The 21,861-nt window shown below is 41.3% G+C and overlaps 2 protein-coding genes across 7 annotated transcripts; both read right to left on the bottom strand.

Moving 5' to 3' along the window:
* Positions 1-121: 121 nt before the first annotated feature.
* Positions 122-21,848, bottom strand: Actn (alpha actinin). 6 transcript variants are annotated; one of them, XM_070287930.1, is made up of 10 exons: positions 21,639-21,848; positions 13,146-13,442; positions 6,709-7,125; positions 6,488-6,641; positions 5,946-6,097; positions 3,188-3,280; positions 2,771-3,121; positions 2,533-2,711; positions 1,158-2,292; positions 122-1,078 (listed from the first exon to the last, which is right to left on the bottom strand). In XM_070287930.1, exons 2-10 carry the CDS (start codon positions 13,257-13,259, stop codon positions 920-922), a joined length of 2,754 nt encoding a protein of 917 aa, XP_070144031.1. In that variant the 5' UTR covers positions 13,260-13,442; positions 21,639-21,848; the 3' UTR covers positions 122-919. The 6 variants fall into 6 exon arrangements, with proteins under 6 accessions (XP_070144031.1, XP_017030472.1, XP_017030471.1 ...); XM_017174983.3 differs by having other exon boundaries at positions 13,146-13,445; XM_017174982.3 differs by lacking the exon at positions 21,639-21,848 and adding an exon at positions 14,742-14,831.
* usp (retinoid X receptor ultraspiracle) lies at positions 18,058-20,745 on the bottom strand. The gene has a single exon (XM_017174989.3). The coding sequence runs from the start codon at positions 20,272-20,274 to the stop codon at positions 18,706-18,708; it is 1,569 nt and encodes a 522-aa protein (XP_017030478.1). The 5' UTR covers positions 20,275-20,745; the 3' UTR covers positions 18,058-18,705.
* Positions 21,849-21,861: the final 13 nt, after the last annotated feature.

Genomic DNA, 21,861 nt, shown 5'->3' on the forward strand with positions numbered 1-21,861 from the left:
TAAACTGAATAAAATAATATATAAATATATTTATTCCCTGATAAATATATAGTCATACCTCCCAAGTGGTTTAATTCCCTTCTTTGACATTATTTTGGTAGTTGGTATTGAAAACACAAGGTCGCCGAGAAATTGCTTTATTTATCTCAACTTGATCTGAGTTGTGTGTGTTTTTTTTGGGGGGTGGCGAGGTTTTTCGGTTGCTGAAAGTGTGCTAAATATAAGGAGGTTGTTTTCTCTCTCTCTCTCTATCTCCCTCTCTATCTAATTTGCTGTATGGCCATCTCTGTCTGTCTGGTGAAACTTCAAGGCTGCCCTCTCAAACGGAAGCGGAAATGGCCACCATTTTGGCTTTCCCTATGCGCTTTCCCCGCCCGAGACTATTCAGTTGTTGTTGTTTTTTTTTAATCGTTTTTTGGTATTTTTTATGTATGGATTTTGTTTTTATTAACATAAATTTCAAAAAATAATGTTTTTAGCGTTTGTTTTTTGTTTTGTTTTGGACTTTTGTTTTTTAGATTTAGATTTAAATATTCGATATGCACTTGATGTTGACCATCTTTCCTGCATTTAAATATATATATATATGTATATATATATATATATATGGTTGTATATAATGTATGTTGTATGTATGTGGTTTCATTTCATTTTCATAATTTCTTTTAGTTTTTCTTTTGTTGTTGTTTGTATGTGTGTGTGTGTGTCGCATACAATCGGCTCGAGACGGAAAATTAATAAATATATTCATCCTCACACATGATGCTCTGAAGTTCTCCTGCGTAGGTATAATAAATCTATATTTATTAATATTATTATTTAAAGTTTATCATTATTATATGATCGGGCTCAGCTCGAATCGGATCGGCTCCTTCTACTCCTGCTCCTGCTCTTGCTTCCCACTTTCAAACGGATTCGCCTACAAGTCGGTCTCGCCGTAGAGGGCTGTGCTAAAGGACATGTAGTCCAGGGCGCCGGGCACTCCGTTGGGTCCCTTGTATGGGGGCATGCGCTGGATGCAGTATTCAGCCTGATCTGGGGGCAATTCGCGGCGCAGTTCGTCGGGCAAAATGTATGGCTAAAACGAGGAAAAATTATAATAAGTAAAGGTGTTTGGGGTTTAGTTTGAGGTCAGTTTTTTAGGGTTTTTTACATACCTTGTCGGCTGCCAGGATTCGGAAAGAGTCAATGACTTGTTCGGCAGTATCGGTGTCGGTGCTCTCGCGGGTCATAAAGTCCAGGAAGGCATCAAAGTGCACATAGCCAGTGTTGTTGGGATCCACGACGGCCAGAATACGCTGGAAATCCATGTCGCCCTGTCGATCCTTGCCAATCGAATAGCCCAGCGAGACGAGGCATGACTTGAACTCCTCGGGCGACAGACGGCCAGTGCGATTCTTATCGAAATGATTGAAGCTGCTACGGAACTCATTCAGCTGCTCCTGGCTTATGCCCTTGGAGTCGCGGGTTAGGATCTGGTTCTCCACCTCGTTGATGTTGCGATTAATCGAGGTGAGCAGCTGCTCCCAGCCGACGCGCAGCGTCTCCATCGTATAGTTGGTGTAACGATTCTCAAAGATCATCGATTCCTGGACCGCCTGATGGATCTTCTCCAGCTCCTCGATATTCGGCTTGTATGCATACACCGCCTGCTCGTACTCCTTCAGCCGATGCAGTTGATCCTCCAACGATCCCTGGAGTCCCATGCCAATGGCCGTCACAGCATCCATCTGTCGCTCAATCCAGGGACCAACAATGTTGGCCTTTTCGGCAAATTGACGTCGCAACATTTCGTTATTCTGCTGCTTGCGCAGCTCGTTGGCCAAAGTTTGATCACGCTGCGGCACCAACTGACGGACATCGCTCCACTTGCGCGTCATATCGTTGGCGGTTAGGGTGGTATAGGGATTCTCCAGACCGCCGGGTATCTGGTGTTGCTTCACAATCGACTCCACCTCGCGTACAAGATTCACAATCAGATTGAACTCCTTGTCGGCCTCGCCCAGGGTGGCCTTGAATTGATCGTGCGCCTGGATTAGGCCCTGAATCTCCTCCATGGTATGGACAATGAACATATCCACCAGATCCTCGCGTGTGCCATCCAGCCAGTTGTTGAACGGTGCCGCCCGCTTAGCAAACTCCAAATGCAAGATGTCAATCTTCTCCAGAATGCGCTCGGCCTCATCCAAAGCGGTACGCCTGCGCTGAGTGAGGGCGCCCAAGCGATCCCATTGATCGCAGATGCGCTGGCAACGGGCATTCACCGACACGCAGTCATGGTACTCCAGGGTGCTGTTCGGGGTTAAAGAAGGATCATACGAAACATTAGAAGAGGAAGAAAAGGCTTTTGCTTAGGCAAAATGGAATGGAGGTGGTAGAATCTCCACCAGGAATGAATGATTCTGATGAAATTCTACCTAACCTCACGCTGGACGCAGTTCAAAAATCACCCAGTGGCATTTGGCAGCAGGCAAAAGGATTATTAATCAAGAAATTAGCTTTTTAAAGCTCACCAACAGCTTGGGGACTTACTTCAGTTCCTGGGCAATGGCGGCAATCTGCTCGACGCGATCCTGGTGAGCAGCCAGGTCAGACTCAAAGGCTTCGTGCTTCTTCTTAAGGGCCTTCAGCTCATTGAGCTTGCACTGGCGGAAGTCCTGCGACTGCAGCATCTCCTCCTTGCCACGCGTCCAATCCTCATGGGCATCGGCCTAAAGGAATCAAGAATATATATATATAAAGTTCTAGCAAAAAAGTAGGATTACCCCACCTTGTGCTTAAACTTCTGGGCCAGATGCTCGAGTCGCTCCAGGCGCATGGTCTCGGCCAGCAGCCACTCCTCGAATGCCTTCTCGGCCAGCTCCAGGCCCTTCCACGAATTGGAGATATCCGAGACGGTCTTACCCTCGGTGGGCAGATAAGCGGGACGATTCGATAGCCGCAACTTGGTCTGCAGCGTATTGAAGTTCGTCTCCAGTTTGGCCTTCTGCTCGACACGTGGTGGCTTGTGCTTGCGCCGATAAGTGCGATACTCCTCCAGCTTCTTCTGCACACCGGCCAGCGAGTTGTCCGCCTGGCGAGAGTTCAGCCAGGGCATGGTGCGGCGTATCCATTCCAGCAGCTAATCAGAAGAGGAGGAGGAGGGGGAGGATTATGACAGGAATCTAGGAATCTACTCCACACTTACATCACTGGCCAGACGCTCGTACTCCTCCATGAGGCGCTCATTCTCCTGATTGACCTTCAGCACCTTGCAGATGCGATTGGCAGCCGTTTCCGCCTGTGTCCGTTGGTTGGATGGGTTTACATGGTGGGTGTGGAGAAGGTGGTTTAAGGCACATTAGAAGGCTTCAATCGTTTCGCTCTGAGTGTGCTTGGCATTGTGTGTGTGGGCACGGAACCAACTCAGATATTTCGTTTTTTTTTTCTCGGAAAAGCAAAAAACAAGACGAACAGGAAAACGGAAAACAGGAACAGAAGGAACACAAACAGGAACAGGAACACAAGCGGAAAGGGGCACCCGGCTCAGCTCAGTTTAGCTCTAGACCAAGTTTAGCTTTAACCTGAACTGAATCTGAGCAGAGTGCCCCGAAAAATGAAATGAATACTCTTGCAGAAAATCAAATAAAAAAACAGGAAAGAAAGCCTACCCTTGCAGTTTGCATTTGGGTTCAGGGGGGAAAAATAGAAATCGATCATCTAAATTCATATTTAAAAACAATTTTTTTTAAGAAATCAATGTTTAAAAATAGCATAACTTTGTTAAAAATTCATCAAATTTAATTTGCAAAGCTTTTCTACGCTTGTTTTTTCTAGTTTAACAAAACTGCAAACTAAATTTAAAATTTTTAGAAATCCGAATTTTTACCAATTTTCGTAAATTTTAATGATGTAACCCCTTATCAAATTTTAAAAAAATCCAAAAAAAATTCAAAAAAATTTAATTTCTTTCAGATATATATATAAAGATTCTCCTATTAATCCTGATCAAGAATATATATGGTTTATAGGGTGGGAAATGACTGCTTCACTAAATAAAATCATAAATTCCTACTGCAAGGGTATAAAAATAAAGGGGAAATGGGGAAAAATAAAAAGGGGAAATCCAGAGCTGGAGCATTCCATGCCATCACAGTCAAGCGGTATTAGGATTAGGAATGCTCTGGATTATTGGCAGAGTTAGCATTTAGCGCGTTGTGTGTGTGTCTGCGTGTCTGTGTAACAATTGTGACTTGAAGATTGTATGAAAAGGATGGAAAGGGAATTTAGAGAAAATAATGGGAAAAAGAAGAGCTTGGAAAATATTTAAGAAACACTTAAATTTAGGCCAATGCCCAGGATCTTGAATAGATCCCGAAAATAATAATCAGTTTAATATGTTGAAAAAGAAATAAAGAAAAGTTGAAATGTACCCAAAAATAAGCAAGATTTTGAATTTTATTTTAAGATCTATGGAAATCCTTGTTCGGGCGCCATGAAAACAGGATAAAGAATTGAATATAGAATAGAATGTAGTTAACAAACCCTAGAACCCACATTCTAACAACTGAACAATAATTAATAACAAGTCTTTGAATTAAATTTGATCTTTAAATAAAAAAGAAATGTCTTATTAAGAACAATTTTTAAGTAAGAGAGAGTGAGATAGAGAAAGAGATGGGTAATAAAAGGGATGAGTGATGAATTAACACACCTTTTGGGCGCCACTGAAGCAGTGATAGTACGAGGACACATAGGTCATTACTGCCCTTTCATCGGGCAGAGCTGTATTCTGCAGATCTGTGATTGTGTTTGGAATTTGTTTGTTGTAGTTGTTGTTGTAGCGTTTTGCAGTTGCAGATTTTGGTTAATGTTTTTTGTTTTTTTTGGCGTAGGCGCGCACACACATAGAGAGAGAGAGATGTATAATAAAAAGAGAGAAAAAAGAAAGAAAGCAACAAACATACAAAATGAGTTAATCTTTAACATGGGGTTAGTCTCAAACAAAAACATTCTTCTCTTAAAACTATATATGTAGTATCAATCACAATCATATTTTGGGGTTAGTAAGTAAACTCGATGTACGATCTTAACAGGGCAATCATAGATCGGGCTTAAGAGCTCTGCATCCTCACTATTGTTATTGTTATTATTATTGTTATGTAAATACAATATCAAATATAAGGCAAGCTTAATGCATTGCAAATTATTTATTTTGGCAGCATGCAATGCGCCTGGAAATTGAGATAAAGCCTGAGATAACCTGTGGTTGGAAAACAGGTTTTAATTGGGGGGGAAATTGTACAATTGTACGATTTTTATAAAGAATAAAACTTTATTATCAAGTGTTCAACTTTAACCACTTTTTCGTCTAGTCAAAGATTATTATTTCGGGACAGAACCCTTTGTCTCTGATCTCTTTTCAGGCGCTGTTAGTACGGCTTTGGGTTAGCATCAGGCAGATGCAGATGCAGATGCGAATGCAGATGCGGATTGCAGGAACAAAGAATATATATATGCGAGAGGTGGCCAATGCAAATCGAATCAAGACAAATCCAGGCGATTCTAATTTCAACTATATATAATATATATAGGATAATGTAGGCGATTTCCGCTGCCCTTCTGGTTACTGTGTATCTCTCTCTCTCTACCTCTCTGTCTGTCTGTCTCTTTCTGATTTTAGCTTGACCTTGTCTCGACCTTGGCCCCCCCCAGTCCGCGACCTTGGCGCTTTATCTTTAGCTAGGAGGGAGGGAGGAGGAGAATAAAGCAGCAACAGTAGCAGCAGCGGCAGCAGCAGCAGCGGCAACACATCGCAAAATCGCATAAAAAATATACTTAGAACGAGGAAGGCATATACGCTCCTATATATATACAGAGGCCCGTATATATAGAGTGTATATATAGTGATCGATATGCCGGCTATATCTAGATATTTAAGTGTATTCGTGGTGAAGTTTAGTCACATTGTAATTATTCGGGACGTAGGTGTATTGTCTTGTGGGTTCGGGTACATGCGTCACATTTCCAACCTGTTGGGCTCCCTGGAAGGCGTGATAGTAGCAGGAGACGTACGTCATGATGGCACGTTCATCCGGTTTCGGAGTGTTGATCAAATCTGTTTATATTTTTTCCAATCGCAAATTGATTAGAAAATAAAAAAACAACAAAGGGCCAGCAAAGTTACTTAAAAATAATTAATTAAAACTAGAGTAATTCAACTCAATTCCAGCTTTTTTCCTACAAAATAATTTGTATTTTTTGCTAAAAAAAAAAAAAAAAAAAACTCGAAATATAAGGAATTATATCATAAAAATCCTTTATAGTCTGTGCAATTTTTACGTCATTTAAAGTAGGTCATACAAAATATAGATTCTTTTATAATTTCTAAATAAAATACAGTAACAAAACCCCTCTAAATAGACCCTTAAGCTGGTTTGTTGTACCTTTCCCATTATTATTTTTATTATTAAAAAAAATTTTAAATTTAAAAGTTTAAACCACTTACCATCTGGATCCAACATGCGCGGAATATCAAGATACTTCTCGGCCACATCAAAGGCAGTGTTAAGATTCTCCAGAGGATTGTCTTTGGACAGCTTAGCGTAGTCGATCAGATCTGGACGATGGCGATGGATGAGGGCACAGAAGGCCAGGCCATCCTATATACAACAATTACAATTACATGAACAACAAAAAGTAATAGAAAAAAACAAAAAGAAAACAAACCTTGAACGACAGATGGAAATTCTGTACGTTGACGTTCTTGTAGGGCGCCGTCTTGCGCTGGCACCACAGCAGCAGACCCTCCTTGGCGGTCATCTCCTCCACAGAGATATCCTGTATGGCAAAACGTAGGATAATCGTCCAGATCATACCCAATGTCATCTTCAAATTGCCATCAACAATCTCCTCAGCGCCAATTGAGACCAAGTGTACGCCCTTGGAGGCAATAAAATCGAGTGCCTTGTTCACATTGGCAATCTTGTGGAAGCGCATCTTGCCGCGATCGGGCTTGGGCAGAGTCTCGCCAGAGATCACCTCCAGCAGCAGCATCAGTTTGAGGCCGTTGCGGAAGTCCTCCTCGATGTTATCGATGGCGGTGCCGGCTTTGCGCAGATGACTGTTACACCAGGCGGTAAATGTCTAAGGGGGGAATATATTATATTTTATGAATCCAAATTAAACATATAATTTCTTATAAAATGGCTTAACTTTGTGTGTCGTTTATGGTTGAGGTTCTTAAAAATACAAAAATCATTTCAAAATCTGCTATAAAATAGGTCTTTTGCAATTCTCTAGGCAAAATCTATTAAAAAAATATACTATAATAATTGTGATTTTGATTATATTACACAGGCCCACAAAATTTGAAGAAAAATCGCAAAACCTAGAACAGGAATATACTCTTTTCCGAAGGCTTTTGATGGGCTAAACTCGATGTCAGGGTTTTTAAAATATTCCCATAATAAAAGTGCAACAAATACCTCAGTTTTAAGGTGCTGTTAATTCAATAATATTTATTTTTTATTTATTAAAAATTACATTATCATAAAATACAGTTTTTGCACTTTAAAATCAGCTTTTAAAATTTAGGAAATCTTTTCAATTTATATCTATATTTTTATATATACAAAGATATATTTATAAATTCATCAAAAATCAAATAAATACGAAAAACTATATATCGGAGACCAAATATAATTTTAAAAAATTTTAAAAACTTAGTTTTAAGGCTAAGAAACTATTCTTCAAGCTGTCATAGCGATTGTTTAGAAGAATATAAAAACTTATTAAAGTTAAAGAAGTGCAAAAGTTCACAAAACCCGTATTTATCTGCTTTTCTAGGTTAAAATATTTGAAAAACTTGACTTATTAAACATTTTTTGAGATCGTTTCAGAGTTCAAAGCATACAAAACTATTGTAAAAATATATTCCATTTCTTGGTTTCAAAAAGCTGTCGTTTTTACTGGGGGCAACTGGCAACAGCTGATCGCAGCTGTTCCCTGTTTCTCTGTCCACCCATTTAGGGCAGTTCCAGTCTCCAGTCTGCAGTCTCAACCACTGGCATCTGTGCTTGGCCGACCCACTGTGACTTGGAGAGTGCAACAACGGCTGACAGTTGCAGTTATTTTTCGCCGAATGGGGGGACTAAGCAAAAGAACAAAGAGAAAACAAGAGAAGACAGACACAATACAAGCCAGCAGCACAACACACACACACACACACATGTGTGTAGTATATGAATATAAACCAGTTCTTTTTCTGCACACACTTCATTAATTTGGAGACAGCATATTAACCAACGCCACCGCCCGCCCCCTAAAAAACCCCATTTACAACTGGCAATTGTTATTGAGATTTTTTTGAGACGCCCACTTTATGGCCCTGGGAAAAATCTTCTCTTACATTGTAAATGGGAATCTCTTAGATGTAAATCCTTTCCAGCTTCCATTCATGCCTCATGATTCTCACGACTTTTTGGAATTTTGGAAACTGGGACTAAGCTTCTTTTTTTATTGATTGGGAATTCCGCTTGTGGAGAGTGGAGATTCCGGAAGAATTGAAAAGGAAAGCAAAGGGAAATGAAAGCAAAGGAGGGGAAGGGACGGCAAAAGGAAACAAGAAAACAGACGAGGTGAAAAGTTGACAAATGGTTGACAATATCTAAGATGCATTTATGTATCTGTATCTTTCTATATGCATCACAATGGATCACCGCTAGAACGGGATCAGTGCGAAGAAGCAGAAAAAGAGGAAAATAAAGCAAGGCCAGAAGAAGCAGCAGCTCCAAGCTTCAAATGGAGGACGGGGGCTCCACTTTATTAGCCATTAGCTTACAGTTAGATGCGTGTGAGACAATGGTGGACAATGGCAGAGAGGGGGGGCTGGGAGAGCTGAGCTGATCTAAGCCGAGAACAAGAAATGCAACTGTTAATGCAAATCGCTTCCCCGGGCCCGCTCACGTAACGATCAAAACGGTGGCTGGGGACAGATTACACATTACCCACTCAAACAATAACAACTTGAACTAGGCCAACGCAGAGAGGGAGAGAGAAAGAGAGACGGAAAGAAAGATATGGGAGAGAGCGGCAGGAGAGTTGCAGTGCTGCAACTGCATTTCGTCGCCAAAACAAGTCGCTCCGGCTTGACGCTTACCGCTAGCTAGGCTCAAGCCTCTGTCGCAGTCAACGTCGCTGCCAATACTTGCAGCAGCCAGTGTTGTCAGGTCAGCTATTTATTAATAAATTTAAAAAAAATATTCTAAATAATTCTAATACTGGGTTAGGACATTTTCTTATTTTCACCATTTCTATATGAAAATTTCCCTATATGAAATATGATTGTTATTTAGTGAATCAGTAATTTCCGACCCTATAAACCATATATATTCTTGATCAGCATTAACAGGGGAACCTTTCTAGATATGTCCGGAAGAAAAAAATATTTTTTTTATTTTTTTAAAATTTGATAAGGGGTTACATCGTCAAAAATGAAAAAATTGACTAAAATTTTAATTTCTTTAAATTTAAAATGAAGTATGCAGATTTTTTAATCTAGAAAAAACTAAAATAGAAATGCTTTCCGAATTAAATTTAATGGTTTTTTGACTGAGTTATGATAATTTTTAGACTTTGATTTGTCAAAAAAATATCAATAAATATCGATTTAAAAAATGCAAATATTTTAGTTCTTCTTGAGGGCCTAAGAAAATCCTAATTTATTAGTATGATCTCCTCTTGTTTAGTTTTAAGACCAGCTTGAAAGTAATTTTTTGTTTCTGTAAATAATAAACCCGGCAAACACTTCTCAGCCACAGCCTCTCCATCTCGCTGACACCACTCTCTCGCCTGCCCCCTCTCCGCGGCCTGTTGCATTCCGGCAACTCGTTTTCAGCCGCTGCTTCGTCTCTGATCAATTACCGTTATCGGGCAGCGACGCCGGCAGAGGCCACTGGCCCGACTGAGCGGGAGAGCGGCCTGGTCTGGACCAGGTCTTGCAGCTTGCAGCTTGCAGCCTCCAGATCTATGATTGAGCAATCTTTTTGGCCGGTCAAGGCGCACGCGCCAAAGCAAAAAAAAAAAAAATAATAATAAATAAATAAATAAGAAAAAAAAATAAAGAAAAGCAGCCGACGACGCACACAGACGCCGTCAGATACTTTTTTAGTTTGCGAGCTTTTTTCTTTTGGGGGGGAAAAGAAAAAGAAAAAGCTCTCCTTTGGCAGCGGAACGGCAACAGCAACGCACTCGCTCTTGCACACCCATTTTTAGCCGAGTGTAATTTGAGCGGCCCCATAGCATGGACTCATTCGCACATGGCCGCGGTGGGCCGCGGAGGGTGGCAACCCTGGCGGATGATGATCATGATGATGATGATCCTCCGCATTCATTCACACCTTTTGCACACATGACTCATTACGTGAAAGAGAGACAGACAGACAGAGGGCGAGCGAGCGAGCACCACTCATCGCCCACGCCTCTCCTCCTATCGCTCCACCACCCCCTCCCCGTTTACACCTTTTGTTGCGATCCAATGTAAACACAAAACAGAAACAATTTCGGTTGTGTTGTTTCTGTTTTCGTTTTTGGCTCTCATTATTCAGCAGCTGACGAATTCCGTTCGGTAATTTACGGTTACGAAATTTATATATAGCGGGAGAGAGAGAGAGAGAGAGAGAGAGTGGGGGCAAGCGATCGAGAGAGATGCCACGCATTCATGTCCGAGCATGTCAAGCTCAAGTCATCTGGCGACCGCCAAAAATCTTCATATTTTTGTATTTCGCTCGCTCACCCACCGCCCGCCGTCGTCATCTTGCTTTTTATTTGTATTTGCCATTTTTTTTTTGTATTTTATTTTTCATTTCATTTTGTTGTTTTCGATTTTTGTTAATTACACATTTTCAGTTTCGTTTGTGCGCCGCTTGCGATCTTTGGCCAGCGAGCGCGATTTGTCATTGCATTTTTCGGGTCTTGCCTTCTGCGAGTGTGTGTGTGTGTGTGTGTGGGAGGGGAGTGTGATGAATCTTTGAACGTGAATCGGTATCTAAATCCTCATCTGTATCCAAATCATTTGTGGAAATGTGGTGCATAGGAATGCCATACCGCTGGCTATTTATAATTGTCAATAGCGCACACAGTCCGTGTGTCCGTTGTCCGTGTCCGTCTGTCCGTATGTCCGCCCAGTTTTTCTTGTCGACGCCTACCTAGGCGTCGTGTCAAAAACACAGCCTTGCACTACATTTTGGCTGGCAATTTATAGAATTAGAAATTATGTATATAAATATATGCAGATTTGTATGAGACTTGGTTGGTTGCACGATCTCTAGGTTAAAAATCTCTTGATCTCTTTGGTCTTTTCTGGGGCACATTAGCAAGAACAACATGTTGAAAGGTGCAAAGTGGCAACCAATCACTTTCTCGTCAATCACTTATCTTTGGGATGATGGCCTCTACCTCAACCTCTCTACACACAAGTGTTATCGCCAACGACCTTCACATTCCGCCCCCCTCCCTCCTTGTTTGTCACCTTCTCCCACTTATAGATCGATGTTTCTGCCTCTCCAGCTTTATCTAAACAGTGGCAATTAGTTGCTGTTCTTCTGCCTGTCTGCCACAGTCTATCTTCTGGTTCTTCTGCCTATCACTTCTGGTTCTTCTTGACGCCCAAGGTATAACGGTAACGGGGCTTCCGCTGGCAAGCAACAAGCAAACAGGCAACAAACAAACCAGCTAAACGATCGAATGGAAATGGAAAATACATAAAGAAGATCACAAAAGGGGGGGTATTCTACAATTCTACGATTCTACAGCATAATTGATTGGAAAAAATCGGGGGAAAATGAGAATGCGACTGGGGTAACCTTCGGTTTCGATTGGGTTGGGTCTCTTCCATGACATTATTCAACCTGCTGTTGTTTTTGGGTGGGTGACTGTGTGTCTATGTACTGGGGAAATGAAAAAACAGTTGAGATCCGATGAGATCAGTATTCCCTTTTTGTGCGGTGCCCCGCAATCGATTTTCATAATCATAAGCAATCGAACGGCGTTGAATATACGCTATATATCTAATATGTAGTATGCTATCCTATATGTATTGTATGGTTCCTGAACAGCAACAAACTATTTTCGTACTATCTTCAAACATTGCTCGTACAACAAGAGCCATGAAAATCAAGAAGAAAGAAGAATTCTATTTTTAAAATGCGCGCTGAGCTTTTTTTTCCTTCTATTTGTTGTAGTTGTTGGTTTTAGCTTTTCTTTTTTTCTTTTTGTGTGTGAATCCTATGTGGTTGGTGTTGGCTCGGTAAAATATTGAAACATAATCGAAAAATATAGAACCCTGCCAGAGAGCATATATTCACAATACATATAAAAGAAACAACGGATACAGTAGGTATTCGTCTTGTTAGCCACATTCAAATTGGCCAAATATCATTTATATATCCAGAGTATCTGCCAGAATGTTCGGGGCTAATCTACAAGATACAAGTCTTCATAAATGATGTGTAAGAATCTTGATCTTTGCATTGGATTGGTAAGGTAAACCCCATTTCTTCTGGCATTTTCAAATAAAACTTCTCCAGATACTGTTGTTTATAAGGGGTAATGTCAGTGAAGTTTGGGGTTCCATACTACTTTCTGTCTTCAAAGGTAGGTTTAAGTTTTCGAAAATGTCCTATATTTCTTCTAATTTTATTATTTCAAGTATAATTTTCTTACTTTTTTCCTGTCTATTTCGTGTTTAAAGCTTAGGTTCAATCATTCTATTGTAATTTATAGATAATATTATTTAGTATCTATTTTTCAATAACAAAACTATTCCTATTTCCTTTGATTTTAATGTTTACAATAGTCTGCTTTGTAGTTGTTCTTAATCCAGTTTCTACCGAATAATTCTAAATATTTCTTCTTATTTTTGGTCTTTTATCTACTTAGTCTGCTATTGATATTTGGGTTTGTCTAACTACTCATTTTTATTTTAAAGTTAAGAAATATCTTTTTAGACTTTAGGATCTCTATAATATAAACAGTTAGGCATCTGCAAACTCGCGAACTCTTTCGCAGGATATCCATTCAAATTGAGAGCTAGGGTTTCGAGATGCAGGAGCCTTACCGTATTTCTTCTGAAATCTAATGTATGAATCTTTTATTGTCTCACTCACCTTCTTCTGTTGCTTCTCCCACGCAGGATCGAGCAGGCCCTCGCGCTCCCATTCCTCCTCCTGCTCCATGTAGCCATCTCCATACTCCATGGAGAGTCCGTTCTCCATCATCATCTTGTGGCGCGCTCTATTCGTATGTCCCTCTCTCTATATATGTTTCGATCCTGCTGCACGCTCTCTTCACTTCTTCTCTTCGCTCACTCTCTCTCTCTCTTTCGGTGCGTGCGTGCGTGTGAGTGTCGGATGCTGCCTCTTTGCCCCTGCCGCTGCTGCTGATGTTGTTGGGTGATCCAGTTGCTGCTGCCGAAGGAAAACGGAGGTTGTAGCTCTTGTTGTTCTTGTTGTTGTTTTTGCTTTGCCTTGCTATTTATTGTTATTGTTGTTGTTGTTATTGTTATTGTTGTTGCTGCAGTTTCACGTTTACTGTTAGGTTCGGTTCGCTTTTCTCGATTCCGCCACACAGCAGTCTCACAAATATAACTGTGCGTGCGTGCGTATGCGTGTGCGTGTGTACTCTGATATTGACCAATTGATTGATTGACTAATTGATTGATAGCTTGCCAAAAAGCCGATCCTGAAAGCTCCCGCGATGGACAGCGGACAAACGGACAAAACGGAGAGACAAACAGGTGGTTGTTTACCGTTAAGGCGCTGCCAACCGTTTAAAAATAATGCAAAATGCGGTAGATTCCAAAATTTCCAAAAATATCAGAATTCGAAATACAAAAAAAAATGTAAAAAAAAAGAAAACGTTGTATAACACGTTAATTTGCTGCTTAATTATTTGTTGCGTTTGCTTTGCCCGTTCTTTTTGGCTTTTTTCATGTGTTTTTCGCGCTCTCGTTCCGTTTCAGTTTCGCTTCGTCGTCGTGTATATCGTATCGTATCGGTTAAAAATAGTATGTTTTGAAAAAGTTTTATTTTCGGCGTCAACGTCAACGGGCGGGCAGCGCCAAAAGGGAAGGGCAGGGAGGGAAGCGGAGGAGAGGGGGTAAAGGTTTTTTTTTTTGGGGGGGGGGGATATCTGGTACATATTTGAAATCATTTTTTTTATTTTGCGCGAATTTAAATGATATCGGAAATCGGAACTGATCCGGTAAATATAGATCGATATACTCGCGTTTTTTTTCCCCTTTTTTTTTTCTTTACTTTTCAGCTGTTATCGTTATCGTTATTGGTATCACAATTGTTGGGTTCTTCTTCGATATATATATATATATGTATATTCACATATATTGTTCGGATATATATAGAGATATATGTGGTTAATGCATATACATAACCATCACACGCACACACACCCACACACCAGCACAGCTCACACACACACACACATGCACAGCGTTTATATATTTTGTATTATATTTTATTTTTGAAAAAAAAAAACGAAAAAAAAATTAATAATTTTTAGAGTATAACGAAAGCAAGTGAGTTTTTTTTTCGATTTAAGTGTATATATACGTATCTATATATATATATATATATCCGTCTCTCTGTGTGTGTGTGTATTTGGAACCAAACAAAAACAAAAACAACAAAACAATTCTTCTTTTTTTCTTTCTGTGTGTGAACAACAAAATTTGGAGCAATATCTACGTGTGTCGCTTGCGAAGAGAAAGACCCGCTCGCGTTGAAAGCCAACTCAAAACTGATGTCGCGCCAGCCAGCCAGCTGCCAACTCTGAATGTACCGCCGCAGTCTCTGTCCGCGTCGCAGCTGCCGCCAGCGCAGCAGTCGGCGCAGCAGCAGCAGCCGCCCCACATCACCCCACACACCACACCCCCCACCCATCGCCCAGCGTCTTTTGGCCAACTCACATCCACAGCAGCCAAAACAGCAGCAGCAGCAGCAGCAGAAGAAGAAGAGGAGGAGGAGGAAAAGTCTGCCTGCCATGCAGCGGGAGCATCGGATCGGATCGTTTCGGTTCGGATCTTCAGTCACGAAGACGACACGAACCATCGAAAGCCCCCAAAGATCCCGAACGGCGAAGAGAGAGTGGCGACGGTGGGAGGAGGTGGAGAGAGCAGAGCGGGCGGCTGAGTGGGAGTGGGTGGCACAGAAGAAAGTATGAATTCGGCCAGCATAAGCGTACGAATAGCGGTACCCTAGAGTCCAAAAGATACAACAGGGAGTACAGGTACCTTAAAAGATTGAAAAGTACTCAAGGAACCTTAGGTTTTTTTTTAAACCTAATTTGAATATAGTAAATATTGATTTCTAAAGTAGAAAATTGTATTTTGGTTTTATTTGATTTATAAACAATACTCTTTTAGGTCCTAATATCTAAAAAAGTATATGTTAGATTTAAGTTTATATATAAAAAATATATTTTTATGAAAAAGAAAGTAGGATTCGGAATTTTTTGATCCCGTAATACTTAAAAACTTGGTTTAAAAATTATTAATATACAAAAAAATATATTTGGATATGAAAATTATAAGATGTTAATAGATTAAAAAACATTAAATATTAAGTTAAAATATAAATTAAATTATTAATTTATAAAAATTAATTTAGAATATTAAAATTAATAACATAAAAGAAAAGAAATATTTGTCTTATAAAAATTATAAGATGTTAATAGATAAAAAATTAATAAATGGGTATCCTGGGTTCTTGACTCTCCAAGACAAGTTTCTTTTTCTGATTTTTTTTTTTTGCACAATTTCAGCTGATGCTCTTGCGCCTGTCTCTGTGCCAAAGAGAGCTAAGCTATACGAGTCTAGAGTCCCATTTTAGCGAAATGTCTGGGAGAATGCAGTTGCAGAAAAAAGAGGAAATAGAGGAAACGGAGGTGGATGAGGAGGAGGAGGAGGTAGATCAGAGCACCCTGTGTGCCGTGCGACCACAACAACTTGTTGGCCTGGCCCCCACGTCAGGCCTCAGAGTCTCTGCGCCTCTGCGTCTTCCGTCTGTCAGCGAGTCTCCGCGGTTCAGACAGCAGGCCCACCCACCTCCACAACCCCTTGACCACCACGTCGTCTTCCTCTAGAGGTTCCTGGGTCTTCTGTCTTGGGGGGAGGGGTGGGGAAAAAGAGACGCCCCCGCATAACTACGAAAATAGCAAATTGTTAATTTCGCTTCGAAAACTCTTTTCCAATGCACACACACAAGCGCAGATCACAGATAGCAAAGATAGCAGATCTCGCAGATCGCAGATCCCAAAAGCAAATCACCAGAGTCTCCGTCTCGGTGTTTGTTCAACACATGATTTTATTGGCATGCTTTCATGGTTTTTCCGTGCGAAACATTTCATTTTTCATTTCACATTTTTCAACACGCCGCCACATAGATTTTTTGTTTGTGTGCGTCTATGATATTTATGAAATTTATTAAATATGCGCCAGCTTGCTTTTTGAGCAGACCAAAGGAAAGGCATCTCAAAATCAAGGATAGCGATTAACTAGAACCATAAAAGCCACCCACAAGAAGTGTGTACAGAGTGCCGTCTCTTTTTATTCAATAGCTTTGTCTCTTTCTATTTCTTGAAGCTTTTTTGAGCTTTGATTTAGCATTTTTCCTTAAAGAAAGGATTTCAAGAAAGGTTTTGATAGAAAAGATTATCACTTCCAAAGATTAGTTGTTCCCATTTCCAAAGCTCAATATACATAAATACATATATTTCCTGCGAAAGAGATGGGTATATTGCGCAGGAAAGAGACAGGGCTATATATTTATTTATTTTTAGATAATAATGTGCGTCGTTAGCGGTGATTTTTGTTCTTTTTTCGAAAACAATATCTATTCTTAGTCGCTGCTTGTGCGTTAATACCATATTTTTGTAAATACATACTAACATACATTCCCCCGCAGATGTTGAAAAGTGGCAGACATAAATTTTATAAAAATTGACCAAATGCCATCGAAAAAAAAAAAACAGTCAACAGGCCTCAAGGTAAGACGTGGAGTCGGGGGGGGGGACAGGAGGTGGTGATGGCCCACAAACCAAATTATTGGGTAAGCGCGTCCGCTCCTCAACACAAAGGCACATGTAACAGGTACAGTGCGGTTCGAAAATTAATGGTCTTTCCTGATTGTCAAGGATCTGCATTGGGAAATTTCTTTTTAATAAATAAAAGAGTTTAATAAAATATAAAGTCATTAATTTGAAAATGTACTTTTTTTTATGGAATATTTGGAAACTTTATATAGAATAGACAGAAAACCCAGATATCCCCAGTTATTTTTTAATAAACAGAAGTTTGACTTCCTGTCTAAATAAAAAATAAAATAAAATAAAATAAAGTTAACCTTTCTATTAAATATTTATAGTAAAGTAAATATTTATCATAACTTCAAAGATATCCAAAAAACTTAATGATATTATATAAAATAGACAAGTAACCCCTGTATCCCAGAATTTCGATTCACTGAGTAAGAAAAAAATAGAATAAAAAATAAAATAAAGTTGACCCTTCTAATAATTATTTATAACAAACTAAATATTTATAATAGTTTTTAGGATATATTAAAAAAAAAAATAATAATATAAAGATAACCCCCTATATCGCAGTTTCGACTTCCTGCCTAACCCTTTTACTATAATAAAATTTATTAAAAAAAAGTTTACCTTTCTAATAAATTATTAAATCATAAAATCAAGTCTCTGTGGCAAGTTCAATTTCAAGAAACCCGTTTTTTTTTAAATAGAGCGTCTATTTTTGAAATGTTTCCACTGTGAAACTTATTTATTACCTCCACCTAATTATATCACAAATATATTTGGAAGAAGGCCAATAATTGCAAGGCCTCTAGTATAAATCAATTAACTAATTTAAAGAAACACACGCACATACGTCAGGATGTGTCCTTACAAGAGAGAATAATATATAACATATTTCTTAATAGTTAAACCCACCCACATTAGTCACCTTACAGTACCGAAACGCAGCGTGCAGATAAAACGTCAAGATCTCTTTGTTATGCAGTTTATATTTTATACATAGATATATATTTATATATATTTTTTTGTTGGTTTTTCGTCTCACATGTAACTGATAACGCTGGGGTACAATTATGTTAAAAAGTAATTACAATTGATTTAGAGCGGGCTCTGCCGAAATATACATATATATATATATATATATATATATATATATATACTGAACATGCATGTATACATGCGTCTGTACATCGTAACTATGATTTAATGTTTAACCTTTATATATAATATATTTTTAATTTTTATTTAGCTTTAGTTGAACTTTTACTTTATTGTGTTTTTTTTGTTTAGTTTTCTTCGTGTTTTTTCTGTTTTTCTTTTCTCTCTTTCGATTTGTGTTCTTTTCAAGTTTTGGATTTTGTGTGTTCTGGTTTTTTCGTTTACTGGGGACATAAACGTCGAGGAGGCATCAATCTTCATCTTAAGGAAAACATTTTCTATATCAATAATAATAATATTAGGTAATAAAAAAAAAAATAAACAATTACATACACATGTAGCGTAATATTAGAGGTTCGAGGGTTCGAGGATTCGGGATTCGCGGGGACCTTAGGGTGATAGTTTAGGGAGAAATGCAAAGAAACGCAATCACAATGAAACATTCGACGGTTTACTGGTTTACTCCAGTTTCATCGCCAGGCCTGGCGGCGGCGACGCCTCCAGCTGCTCGAGAAACAGCTCCTCCAGCGGCCGGTCGCTGATGATGCGGAAGAAGAACAGGTTATCCAGACACTTCAAGCTGATTGAACGCAGCGCCGGCAGGCGCAACAGCAGCTGGGCAAAGCGTCCATCGTCACCGGGATGCTCCATTCGGCAGTGCTCGTCCAGGCAGGCATACACCTTCTCCCGGCACATCTCAATCTCCGCCCGGTTCTTGATGCCGCGTATATCCGGATTGTACAGTATGATCGCCTTCAAACAGGCCAGCTCGCGCCGATCCAGATTCAAACGCTTCATCTTCACGCTCAGCTCGGACAGGATGCGATCAAAGATCGCCGATACGCCGGCCTTGATTGCGCTATTGCGATGGTACGAGAAGCTCTGGTTGAGAAACAGCTGCTGCGGCTGCTGCACCGGTGATCGTCGCTCAAACGAACCGTCATGTCCCAGGCCACCGCCTCCTCCACCGCCGCCGCTGCCCATGGTGTCATCCAGCGACACAATGCTGCACCAGGCAACGTTCGCAATCAGCAGCTCATTCCAGGCGGCTTTTAGCAGTATGACCTGATCGTCCAGCGGCACCTGGGCAAAGTGCGGCATCATGCGCGCATACTCGACCATCTGATAGAGCTGCTTATTGACCACCTGGCATAGGGCGGACACGGCGCCCTTGTAATCCGGCTGCACGGTGGAATTGGGTCCGACGCGTAGAAAGGACAACGCACGATCGCCGCTCATCGCCTCCGCTCGCTGTTCGGCATCCAGCAGACGTTCGATGGAGAAGTCACGGGACACACTGTTGGGCATAAAGTCATCGGAGCCATTGCCGCTGCCCAGGCCGCCGGATCCACCGCCTCCCAGGCCACCGCCACCGCCACCACCAGTGCTTGAGCCACCAACAGAGCCGGGTCCACTGCTGCCACCTCCGCCGCCGCCTCCACCGCCGCTGGCACTAAGCCGTCCCGCTGAATTCCGGGCACCACGTTGACGCTCCTCCTGCACTGCCTCGCGCTTCATGCCGCAGGTGAGGCACTTTTGGTAGCGACAATACTGGCAGCGATTCCTTTGACGCTTGTCAATGATGCAGTTGCGATTCTCCCGGCATGCGTATGTGAGATCCTTGCGCACCGTACGCTTGAAGAAGCCCTTGCAGCCCTCGCAGCTATAGACGCCATAGTGTTTGCCACTCGCCCGATCTCCGCAGATGGAGCACAAGTGTTTGGAGCCGCTCAGCGGATGATTCGGCGGATATTGCTGCTGGACGGCGGCAGCGGCTGCGGCAGCTGCAGCGGCGGCGGCAGCCGCAGCAGAATTTGGTGCCTGTGACATTTGCGAATCCGTGTTGCCGGAATTATTGCCCGTGGGCAGTACATGGACCATGGACATGGCCTGCATGAAGGGAACGGGACTCTCGGCCTTTGGCGAGAAGCTGCTGTTATTGCTGTCATTCAGCTGCGAAATATCCGGCTTGACCTCCTCCTTGATGTGCCCCAGCCGGAAGCTGGCGTCCTGGTCGCAGTTGTCCATCCTCGCGAGAGCAGGCGTCGTTGTCGTCGTTGTTGTTTGAGTCTACTCCTCCTCGTTCCTGGTTTCTCTTTTTGCACGCCTCTCGCTCTTCTCAGCTCTCTCCTTGTCGCGCGTTCGCTTGCTTTCGCCGCCGCTCTCTCGGTTTCACTTTGCCAATTGCCAACGCCAACGCCACCGTGTCCGTCCGTCCGTCCGCTTCTCCGCTCTTGCGACCCCGCTGCGTCCCAGTGAATGGAGCTGCTGTCCGCTTTGGTTGCAGTTTTGCTTGATTTTCCCTTCGCCGTGCAGCCCTTGCCGCATTTATATAATCCCACGCTGCAGTGGTGGGGCGCACTTTGCTGCGCGCTGGCAAACAATTGCGCCTTTTTAGCAACAAACAAAGAAACAAAGAATGCCAGACTTTCTGACTAATGTGGATTGATTAAACCTTTTTTTCGCGTCGACATTTTTTCTCAACAAAGGCGAACTCACCATCACCATGCTGGTGGTGAGCGTGGCGGCGGCTGGCGCAAGTGCGTGACACAGCAACCTGTGTCACGAGTCACGAAGGGCTTTAGTTTAATTAATTTACAGGATTTTGGGATTTCTTATGCTAGATTTTTTTTTAACAAGTTTAAAAAATACCCGCATTTTACATTAATTTTAATAATTATTATGTTTTGGTTTAGAAGCAGTCTTAAAAATTAGTTTGTTTTTGACTATATGAAACAAGTTTTTTTTTTCAGAATTTTAATTATTATTTAATATATTTATTTTTCTATTTTAAACTTTCTTTTAAGACTTTTCTTTAAATAAATACCCAGCGCCATCAGTTCGTGAGTCACGATAAACGCACATCTCTTATTCACCAGAGTTGCCATCCTGCCCGCCTACACAAACCTCAAACCAAAGAGAGCCGAGTCTGTGGCCCATTAACCAATGGGAGAATGTTAACCAAATCAATCTTTGAATGATTATAAATCAATTATAGATGGATATCAATCAATCAATCAATAAGTCAAGCCAAAACACGAAGAACCAGCGCAGGCGACAGCCCTGGCAGCCCGGCAGCGCCATTGCACTTTTCACCTCACTCGCATGCAACCCTGCGTCTGTCTGGCTCCTCCCCCGCTCCCCCTCCCTCTATGCAAAACACTGCAAATAAATTTGCGCCGCCGCTGCAGCGAAAGGGTGGGGTGGGGAGGGGAAATGCGAAATGGAGGCGACAATGGAAATGCGAATGTCCAACCTCGACCCTAATGCAGCGGCGTCTGCCAGAAGACCCGGCTGAATCGAACCAATAACTGAGCCTATAGCTCCCACACAAAGACTGCAGCGGAACCGAATAATGCGAAATGCAACTGTAAATGCAAAATAACACTTACTTGCAGCAAGTGGCGTTCGACGCCGACGGCTGTGTTTACTGCGTTTATCACTGGCGGCCACACACTCACACACTGTCATAGACACACAACGGACACACGCACGGGCGGCTTTAAATCGTTGCAATCTTTTTAGTAATTGTAATTAAGTCCATTTTTGCAAAGAGACGCGGTAATTGGCGTATTTTATCCTTGTTATGATTCCACCAGTGTGACCGCCCGGACA

The sequence above is a fragment of the Drosophila kikkawai genome, chromosome X, assembly GCF_030179895.1.
Source record: "Drosophila kikkawai strain 14028-0561.14 chromosome X, DkikHiC1v2, whole genome shotgun sequence".
In the NCBI taxonomy this organism is placed as follows: Eukaryota; Metazoa; Arthropoda; class Insecta; order Diptera; family Drosophilidae; genus Drosophila; species Drosophila kikkawai.